The 11530-nt window shown below is 36.5% G+C and overlaps 1 protein-coding gene across 1 annotated transcript in view; it reads right to left on the reverse strand.

The window, feature by feature from the left end:
- LOC104516282 (E3 ubiquitin-protein ligase UHRF2-like) overlaps positions 1-10138 on the reverse strand; it is a gene marked incomplete at its 5' end in the record, with an annotated part of 25123 nt that extends 14985 nt beyond the window's left edge. Inside the window, 2 exons of the mRNA XM_010160567.1 lie at positions 3216-3402; positions 10029-10138. Of these exons, the coding sequence (XP_010158869.1) occupies positions 3216-3402; positions 10029-10138 (297 nt within the window). The remainder of the gene's footprint in view (positions 1-3215; positions 3403-10028) is intronic.
- Positions 10139-11530: the final 1392 nt, after the last annotated feature.

The following is an 11530-nucleotide window of genomic DNA, read 5'->3' on the forward strand; positions in this document are numbered from 1 at the left end:
AAAGGCAATTAATTGTCCATGTTTCTGTCTTATATGCCATGTGCGAGGAAGCCTGATCTGCACTAAGATTGATAATCTAGTTTAGATAACTACCACTAGTACTACTGGTTTGCATTCATTAATTTTGAATTAATGATTAATGTCCATGGGAACAGATTTCATGATGTCAATAAAAGTGCTGAACCATTAAGACAACAAAGCTATGTAGATTTAAAAATAAAATAAAAATAATAAAAGAAGCTGAAACTGTCTAGCACTAAGACTGTGAATGGTATTACAGTTGTTTAAAAAAATACAACAACCAATCAAAAGAAGGAACGTGACAAAATGCAAATTCACAAAGTGAATTAACTATGGCATTTCCATGTTTCTTGATAGGATAACTACATTACCTTAATATTTTTTTAAACTGAGTTTTGTATGGAATATCAAATGCTGTTTCACATATATAGAGAAACTTATCATCCTGTCCCAAACTGCAGGCTTAGCCCCTGCAGACAGTTTGCCAAATTTTACACTATAAAAATCCTAAATGGATATTTTTCTATTTCTAAAACAAAATCTGTTAGGAAGTTATGGGGTAGACACCCACGACTCAGGCAAGAATGGAGAACACAGACATCTTCTTTAGTAGGAGACACTGCTTTGCCCAGTGCAACTGTACTCCTTCAAAGCGTGACCAAGCTTTTAAGATTTCACAGGGCTAGCTTCACTAAATATCCCAAAACTAACTGTCACAAGCTAGCTCCATAACAGTACCTCTCTCACCCAGTGACTTCATTCACAGATGCAGCTATCTACTTACATGAATAAAACTTAACTCATATTGTCAATACAGCAAACAGAACCAAGTTAAAGAGCTTGACAGCCATTTTTCAAGAGATTTTAATTATACCAATTGTATTTCTGCTACTTGTTAAAATTCATAATTTTTTGGCCAGAAATGTAAATGTAAGGGTCTAAAAATGTACTTAACATGACCTTGAGGGACCTGAGGGACTCTAAAGACCCCTATTGTCAGTCAATTTAATAGTTTGGGTTTTTACAGAGCACCGAATCTTCTGTATGGACGAAAACAGTCCCAGGGACCTACGCAGTGCAGTTATAGTGATAGTACTGGAAGAGGGTTGGGTGATCCAAGCAGTAATGGCTACACTTTGAAAAAAATTCTATTCCTTAAACTTTCCCTGTAGCCCTCTGAAACAGGAGTAGGATAACTCATAAGAATGTCTCAGAAGAAGCTTTTGAAAAAGAATGGGTGCCAATGAAGACCAGAAAACTAACAACTAATCTGAAAAATCATCTGAAGCACCCAGTGGTCAAAGATAATCTTACCACACTAGCTAAACCAAAGAGACACTGATGACTGGTGAGATCTCAGTATCCTGATGTGCCTATCAAACATTCTGCATATTTGAAGGTGTAGAAGAATCTAGAGAAAATAAATTGTTTTCAGGATAGCACAAAGGATTTGGGACTTTTGTGGCATGGAGTCACTGACTTGAAGTATATATGTATTTTTTCTTTATCAGAAACTTTCCTGTGACTAGTACTGGAGAACAGATGGACTTCAATGTTGCTGGAGTACTAGATTAGAGTTGACTATGAGAGTAAGGGGCAACTGAAGAACAGATAGACCAAACAGATCTGTACTTCCAGACACATAGCATCATTGAACATTCTGAATGAAGTAAAAAAAGAACTTTTCAGCTGCCATATACCAAGGTCAGTGACAATCAGGTTAAGAATACTGCTTATGGACTGCAGTCAGTAATAAATTACATGTGTGCTGAGAATGGTTTCCACACGTGACATCAACTCACTTGTGTTGACAAGTAGCAGGAAGCAAGAAGATGTCACACACTGAGGACCAGTCTTGCCTTGACAGTATAAAAGTTGGGAATAGTTCAGACTAACAGGCTGTGTAATAAACAGTGCTGAATAAACACTACAATAATTCTGCCTATGCAAGAGGTGAAAGTTACATAGATAATACTCAAATCAATGCTATTTTTAGTTCTAATGACCCATACATATTTCTTGTAGGCACTGAAAATATTTTTTAGGTAGTGTTTCAGGCCAGCAATTACTCCAAAAACAGTGAATACAACTCCTCCCCGCACAGAATTTTCATGGGAAAAAGATCAGCTTCCAATAACAGTATCTCTGTGGCCAAATGAGAGAAACATCTATCAGTGTTAATTATCTCAATGGCTAAATCACACACTGGCAGAAAAACAGGAATTCAGAAAAAATGCAATGCCCCAGAAAACACACAGACCATTAGGCACTGACCAATACCAACAGTATCCAAAGTGGTATAGTAGATTGAGTTATTTCTTTCCAGAGAGTGTTAAAACTTCCAAAGCACTTGCACAGATTTTTATATAAAATTTAATCACAAGATCCAAAGAGATTCCATAACATATATCCATAGACATCTTAGATATTTATTGATGTCTATGTAATGGAAAACTTTATTAGAATAAATTTCTATTTATTGCTCATTTATAAAGGATTAGCATCTCATCTAACTCACAGGAAGGTGATAAATATGAGCAGTGTAAACTGTAGATTGCTAATAAAGACAAAAAATGGTATAGAGCTCAAGATAACTTAAGGGGCTGTTAATGGGTCCATGCAGATTCACTTCAAAAAACAATTATCTTGATTTAACAATGCCAGTTAGCTCAGTTTTCCTGACAGCAGAACCATGGAGGGTAGAAATAAAGAGTAGCATGGTAGTGGTTTTCCCACAGCAGAAGAAAAGAATACAGCAGTGGCAATGAAAGGACACAGGAAAGGCAGAGGGGCAGCAACGGGGACAGAGGATGAAGGGAAAGGGAAGAGTAAGCATGAGAAAATTGTTCAAGCAGTGAAGATTGAAGAAAATTAAAATGCTGGGGAACAACCACTGCTGATAAAGACAATCATCAGATAATGTCACAGAAGATCATAATGATCATAATGAATAAAATGAACATACCAGTTTTGAAACCACATAACGGCCATTAAAGCTTACTACTAATCCTTGGTGAATGATTTAAAAGAATTACCTTGACAGAAAACATAAGGATTATATTAAGTAGATTGATGAGAAACACAACAGAATTAAAACAAAATCTTCAGTATTGTCTTTCACAAGGTGCAAATAATAAAAAGGTACCGTGTACAGAATGGCAATACAGATAAGTAAATCATCCTTGTATATTTACCAGTCCTCATCTTCTGGTATCTTGCTTAAGGGAGGGTTCAGGCAGTATATATGATAAGCCATATTACATTCATCACACAGGAGTTGCATATGAGCATCCTGTTTTCCACCACACAAATAACACGAACAAAAACGACACTCCTTATCTGGATCAGCCCTACAGTGCTTGCATTCAGGGCCACTCTTCCCTGTCAAAAACAAAGAAGAAGTCAAACACCATTTATTTTAGAAAAGTGCATTACTGTATGTACAGGAAAAAAGTACTTCTCCATATGAACACTGCCATATTAAAAATCCTTCTTTCTTACAATAAGGTATTTGACTAACTAGACTAGTGGAATTTCTTCTGTTGTACAAACAAGCAGTAAAGAAAATGACTAATCAGAAGCTTCTCTTATTTTCTCCCCTCCTGTTCCCAACGTGCCACTTGCACCACTCTACCTACAGATGGAGCCTTGCATAATCTCTAGTTGGAATCTTCTCAAATGCAGCCACGACTAAATTCCAGTTAGGTAACTGGTAACAGTCAAATGAAGACAGATCTACAATTTGAAACAGCTCTCTTACCCTTAAATTCAATTTCCAGTTGGCTAGAAGAATTAGTAGTCTGAGACCACAGACAACCTCACATCACCAGCTGTTTCATAGCAGCAGTTAAGTTTACATATAAAGAAACACTAACTCTCTGTTTCAGCTCACTTGGAAATTTGGACCCATGAACCCCACTATGAAACGAAACTATTGGTATTAGTTCATCATCAAGGAAAATATGATATTATACAAGAGAAAAACAAGTAGCCTAAACTAGATAGGAAAGAGGAGAGGAAAGAAATACTGAATACTTGTAGCAGAATTAACACTTAGAGAAGAAATGTTTGAAACAAGTAGAAGGTCCAGAAAAATGACAGAAGACTTCAGAAGATAACTTGATCACAGCCCAAATAATTCCAATACTAAAAGAAAAAATATTTCATCTATATGTTCGGTGCAAAAGTAATCTAGAAATGTCATGAAAGTAAATCTGAGTTTGAGCTAGTCTAATACAATAATTTGGAGTACTTCCAAACTTATCTGGAAACAGTATTTTATCTGAAAGAAGTAATTGGCATTGAAACAGAAGACAAGAAAGACTATTTGAGAGTTTGAAGTTGGAAGGAGGAACCAAAGAATCCAGACTCCTAAAATAACAGAGATATTATTTTTCTTAAAGTTTAGAATGGGTCAGAAAATGTTCTTTTGAGTACCATCCTGGAAGAAAAAATAACTACAGGCTATAGCAGTTCAGAAATGGAAACAGCTGTGATAGTTTGCCTGTGGACTTCAAAGAAAATTTATCTGAGGAACTTCTGAACTGTTCCACAACGTCTGTTCAAAAGCGCAACTGGCCTAGAAGGCAGTGTGATAAGGACAGACGCATATACTCCTGTCATAATTTTTGCCAAAAATACCCAGAAGTCACTAGTTGTACAAAAATTAACAATTTCATTCTTTGCAAAAAATCTTACTGAGTATGTCCATGATGTCATAAGCAAGTTCATGAACAAGGAATCTGAAGAGTAAATCCACTACAAAAATGAAAAAAAAAACCCAACCCCACCAAACCCAAAACTCCCTACAGCCCTTCAGAAGCAGCATGAACATCAGATTCTTCTACAGGTGCTAGGCAAACAGAATAATAGACAAAAAGAGAAGAGATCAAGCAACAAATCATAATATGTAGGAAAACACTGCCTATTCCCGTGAAATCTTTAACCCTTAGGAGAACACAAAATATTTTTCATTCACTAAAACCAGCACGCACACTAAAGGCCTGCTGCTTTTCTATTACCTTCTTAAGGGAGACTAGAATTTGTGAAACTCCAAACATGTAGAACAACCCCATGTTTCTCCGACTAGCATGAGTAAAAAATATTCAAGTACAAGCTTCTACCTTCTCTCAGCTTTAGTTTTAATTTTTCTTCACCATGAGTCATTATCTAAGTTGCAGCCTTCAGAAGCTCTATATGGAGGAGGCTGATACATGCAGCAATTTTTTATTAATTAAGGTGATTAAAGACAGACAAAATGTCTTCATCAAAGGAAAATCATGCCTGACTGATCTAGTGGCCTTCTACAATGGGCTGAATGCATCAGTGAAGAAGGGAACTATTATGGATGGCATTTCCCTGGACTTCTGTAAGGCCTTTGATTTGGTTCCTCACAACATTTTTACTGCTGAATTGGAGAGATACAGAATTGATGGATGAACTATTAGATGGATAAGGACTTGGTTGGACAGACACATCCAACAAGTGGATGGTCCGCATCCATTGGATCCACTGGATGGCTCAATGTCCAAGTGGAAACCAGTAACAAGTAGTGTCCCTCACTCAAGGGTCCATAGTGGGACCAATACTAATTAATAATTTCACTGATGACATAGCTAGTGGGATTGAGTGTACCCTCAACAAGTTTGTGGATGATAAAGCTGAGTGGTGCAGTTGACACAGCAGTGGGAAAGAATGTCATACAGAGAGACCTTGACAGGCCTGAGAAGTGGGCACATGTGAACCTCGTCAAGTTCAACAAGGCCAAGTGCAAGGTCCTGCACAGGACAATCCCCAGTATCAGGACACGCCGGGGGATTAATGGATTGAGAATGGCACTGTAGATAAGGACTTGGGGATACTGATGGGTTAAAAATTGGATATGAGCCAGCAGTGTGCACTTGAAGCTCAGAAAGTCAACCGTACCCTGGGCTGTATGCAGAGAAGTGTGACCAGCAGGTCGAGGGAGGTGATTCTCCCCATCTACTCTGCTCTTGTGAGACCCCACCTGGAGTGCTGCGTCCAGCTGTGGGGTGCCCAGTAGAAGAAAGGCATGGACCTGTTAGAGCAGATCCAGAGGACAGCCATAAGAATGATCAGAGGGCTGGAACACTTCTATGAAGACAGGCTGAGAGTGCTGGGTTTGTTCAGCCAGGAGAAGAGAAGGCTCCACGGAGACCTTACTGTGGCCTTCCAGTACTTAAAGGGGGCTTATAAAATATACAGGGAAAGACTTTTTACCAGTGCCTTTAGAAATAGGACAAGAAGTAACAGTTTTAAATTGAAAGAGGGTAAATTTAGATTGGATACAAGGAAGAATTTTTTTATGATAAGGGTGGGGAGGCACTGTAACAGGTTTCCCAGAGAAGTTGTGGATGCCCCATCCCTGGAAGTGTTCAAAGTCAGGTTGGATGGGGCTTTGAGCAACCTGATTTAGTGAAAGATGCCCCTGTCCACGGCATGACAGTTGCACTAGATGATATTTAAAGGTCCTTTCCAACTCAAACCATTTTATAGTAAGAAGTGCTAAATTCAAGCTGTGCTTGAATTTTTAGGAGAAAAAACATAAAAGCTGAAGAACATAGAAGAATGACTGTACAGGTAGAAAGTCTAGTGACAGGTATTAACTGGAAAACATGAGGAAGCATTTTCCAGCACAGCTAGTCAAAACTCACAGTCTGTCCAAGGTGTCAACACCAATTCAAGTCAAGTCAGACTGAAGAAATCCCAGGTAAAGAGTATCCCCTTTGAAAAACTTTAAAAGTGATGACTGAGCACCCCCTGAAGAAACACTAGTCTACCTCCTCAAAAAAAAAAAACATGCAAAAAGAAACTACATACTTCTCTGTATCTCTTACCACAACAGGTTGTTTAGGCCTATATGATTTACTGTTTTCTGTTACAAAACCAGTTTTTTAGGTCAAAGGTGAGTAATAATATATATTTTAAAGAGGAAAAAAGCCAAAAGGTCGACATATTTTAGTTCAGTTAAACAATACCTGAGTTTTCAACTTCCTTTAAGTTTTATAGTTTCCTTTATGCAGACAAACTACAAACTGTCATTTTCATGACACTACTTTATTTTTTTACGTTTCTTCATTAACCATGTTGTAAGTCAAATGCACCGATTATATCTGCATTACTGGTCACATGAAGACAGGTCTATTCAGCCTTGCTAACACTGTACAGTTTAGCTGCATATATTATTTCATATTCTCTTCTTTTGAAAGAAGAGTTATTGCATGTTCATAGGACAAATCTGGATTCTGATGGAAGTAATATATGTTGGTCTCTAGGTCTTATTTCCAGTTTGCATACAAATATTTGACATGTATTTACAAGTATGTTGCTTCTTAGTTTTATGATTTTCTATTACAATTTTTATTAGGTTTAGCCCTACTCCTTTACCAGGCTGCAGAAGTTAGCCTTCCATTAAATAATTTGAAAATAACTACCTTATTTTTAACTGTAACTGTTAAAGGTCTATTGACATGTCCTACACATTTTATCTAATTTACACATATAAAACCTAAATGACATATGGCCATGCTCACGGAATAACACTTTTTCTGCACAGGTAGCCTACACTGTTTATCTGATGAAGATTATTTCCAAAGCAGGTATTCTATCTTTCGGAAAGGACATGGACAGTAGCCTATTACAGACAAAAATACAGTCACTGCATTTTCTGATTGTGTTTAAACAATCTCATGAAGTATTTAAAGCTAATTAATTCTTCCAATTTCATCTGCTGTTATTGTAACAAAAATCTGCGGCTTTTCATAGCATTTAAGCTAAGGTAGCTGTATGTATGTTTATAGATATATACATATATCAAATTTTTAAATATAAAGTACAATCAAGGATGTAAATACAGTCCAAATGTAAAGGGTACACTGCTTAGGGCATACAGCTCAACTGATGTGCACTGTGTGTAAGTGAACAAAGGCAAGACAGCTCACCAAAAAAATGAGAATCACATGAACAGAAATTAAAAGGATAGTGTGGTGAGAAAATTGGCCTCAGGAAAAAGAGCAGTTCAAAACAAGACATAAGGCAAAATTTCCAGACAAATTAAGTTTTCAGGGTTATATTTTTATATTTCTATGTAATGTCTATTTATGAAGGTTTGTAATCAATATCCTGAAATGAATAAAAATGGGACCAAGAACAGAACGAAACAAAACATACAGAGAGGTGCAAATCTCTACCCAGATGGCAATATGTGAGTAGTTCAAGCAAAGAGGTTACAAATAAGAGAGAGAACAAGTTCTCAGTGAAAATAAAGAATTTGACTTTGAAACAATAAAGGTGGAAATCAGTGTAGGAAGTAAAGAATGGTGAGGCTGCACCTGGAATACTGTGTTCAGTTTTGATCCTCTCACTACAAGAAAAGCATTGAGGTGCTGGGGTGTGTCCAAAGAAAAGAGACGAAGCTGGTGAAGGGTCTGGAGCACAATTCCTCTGAGGAGCAGCTGAGGGAACTGGGCTTGTTTAGCTTAGAGGAGATTCAGGGGAGACCTTATTGCTCTCTACAACCACCTGAAAGGAGGGTGCAGACAGGTGGGGGTTGGACTCTTCTCACAGCTAACAAGTGATAGGACAAGAGAAACCAGCCTCAAGTTGCACCAGGGGAGGTTTAGATCGGATATTAGGAAAAATTTCTTCACTGAAAGGGTTATCAGACACTGGAAGAGGCTGCTGAGTCACCATCTCAGGTAGCATTTAAATGCTGTGTAGATGTGGTGCTTAGGGACATGGTTTACTGGTGTACTTGCCAGTTAGGTTTATGGTAAGTCTTTATGATCTCAAGGGTCTTTTCCAACCCATATTATTTTGATTCCATGATAAATACTCATGACAGATCAAATAGTGTCACTGTAGACAATTCTATATAATCAGCAATACAGTAATTATTCATTTCCTTAACACACACATAAATTTTGAAATTAATTGACTACAGAGTACCTGCAGGGAAGAACTAAATGAACTATAATAATTTTTATGACGTTTAAAAAGTTTCTTAAACAATCAGACTTGCAAAATATGTAGGCATGTAAATGCAAAGCAGTATCTGTAGATTTTTAGATTTTTCATACTACAGTTTTTTAAAATAGAAAGATGTTTTAAGATATTGCAAATACCCTTTAATGTGTCCAATACAAAATAACCAGAATGGTTGGTTACTTTTTTCTGAATAATATGAGGAAAGTAAACCACAAATACTGAAAAATGAATTGTGAGAAGTTCATTTACAGAAGTTCACATTTTTACTTTTAAGAACATCACAAGAAATGGTACTTGCTCCTCTGAAAAACAGTGATTTTTTAGATGACAGCAAGTAAACAGTAAGCAGACTAGTTCTTGTGCTACATACAAAGGTTCTGAAAAGTTGCCATGGAGTCAGGAGTCTAGTATATAATAACACCTAATGACTATTAGTAGAGCTACAGTCCAACATCTCAGTGTTGCTATCACGAACACTTATCACTCATAACTTCAATATATTTTTAAGTTTAGGATAAAATATTACACTATTTTTCAGATAATCTGCCACTAACTCTTTCCTGTGGTTGTGGGGAGGATGAGGAGTCATGGCATGGTTATATTTTCAAAGGCCATGCACAGCCAAGTAACAATCCAAATGTTAATTATCCTTTTTTTTTTTCTTTTTGGTGGTACAAGCAGCTCTGGCACAAAGTTCCTTATCTTTTTTTTTTATTTCTGACATAATGGCAGGGTTAAAGTGCATTCAGAATGTTACCGGCTGTTCCCCTTTTTCTCTGCTTATGACTAATGGCAGTAAGATGTTACCAGTTTCTGAGTATGACAAGTAATAGAGCCACCTTACAGTAAATACACTTTTAGAACAGAAATCTAACAAGGATTCTATGTTATTACTTTCCTGAACACGCAAAACTATTATTATTACCTCTGCATGGTGATCTATTTTTAAAAGAAAACATAATTCAATTTGTAATTCTATTCAAATAATTTAAAAAGTGTACTTTTGAACTCTCCATCCCCGAATGTCAATGGATAGGCTCCTGGCTTTTCAATCTTGTACATTTCCTCTACAAAAAGGATTTTACAATCATTTATTGTGTCTTCTGGACCTCTGAAAAACAAAAAGAACAAAAGGTACATTCAACTTAGTTCCTCAGGCCTATATTCTGTACTTTATCAATCCTAAGCAATGAGATAAAGCTAACTAGCACAGTATTTTCATCACTAATGGATACTTAATTTATATTCACACAAAAAAATCAGTTCAGTACTGTAACTTCTAAGAAAACTAAAACACATACTTAAAACTCACACAAATAAAAAAAACCTACTCTATTACCCTTAGAGAACCTGGGAGCTGAGTATGTCCTTACTAACAGCCATCCATAGCTTTATAAGTCTACTTCTAAAATCTCAAAATGGGGTTTTTTTTTGGCTGAACACAGCAGATGACACAAAGTTATATCCTCTCAAATACAGCATCTCAAACATTATTATAGAAGTATGGTGTCAGAAAACATAACTTACAAGACACAATAATAGATGCTACTTGAAACCCAAAGGAAAGCAGTAGAAATTTTCAAGAGCCCTTCTATGACATCTAAATGTTTTGCAAACCTAAAACCCAGTCCTGCCAAGACATGCACAACACTGAATTATGTACTGTGAGTAGTCCCACTAATGTCAGGTTCCAGTGCAAAATCTGTTCACCATATCTCAAAGATGAGTAACAAATACTCCATGACCCCACAACAGTAATGCTGAAAGACTTCTAGAGAAGGATTAAATGTGGAGTAAGGGTTTTCAACTCCTCTTATTATAATCTCTTTGTATTTGTTAAAATTCTAATTCAAATGTATATGTATCTAGGAAGGCCATAAAAAACACCAACCATTTTAAAACACTCACTTTTCTTCCCTCCTCAGGATGATACTGTGTGTTCTTCAACTGCCTGTTCTCCTACCATTTTTCATTTACTACCTAATCTAGAACTAAGCAGGAATTTTCAGGATTAACCATACTGGAAGTGTTAATTCCTGCACACAGTCTCACTGATTCATTGAATCACATGCATCATTACTGATTTCAGAATTGAGCATTTTGACATGAGAGGAAAGAATTTACTACCTACAGAGATTTATTTCTTACAGTGTGAGACCCCAACCATTAAAAAAAAAAAAAAAAAAGAAAGCAAATCTAAAGAGATTTGGGTCTATTGAACCTCTTTTCTCTTCAAAAGTTAATCTAATTCTGTTGTGCTGCTGCAGTCCCTGTTTTGGTTATAGAAAAACACTTCAAAATCTGAAACTACACAAACAACCAAATGAATACAGACCACCAATACCACTGAATTATAAAGTTTAACATTTTACCAGGACTGTGATGTATGTACTTAAAATGTCCAGAGAGCATCCTGCAACACAAGAAATAAAAGATTTTTTTTTTTCCTTTCCCACACACATATGAGATGTGCTTGGAATTAGTCAACCTAATTCCAAGTTAG

The sequence above is a fragment of the Eurypyga helias genome, unplaced genomic scaffold, assembly GCF_000690775.1.
Source record: "Eurypyga helias isolate BGI_N326 unplaced genomic scaffold, ASM69077v1 scaffold2771, whole genome shotgun sequence".
Classification (NCBI taxonomy): Eukaryota; Metazoa; Chordata; class Aves; order Eurypygiformes; family Eurypygidae; genus Eurypyga; species Eurypyga helias.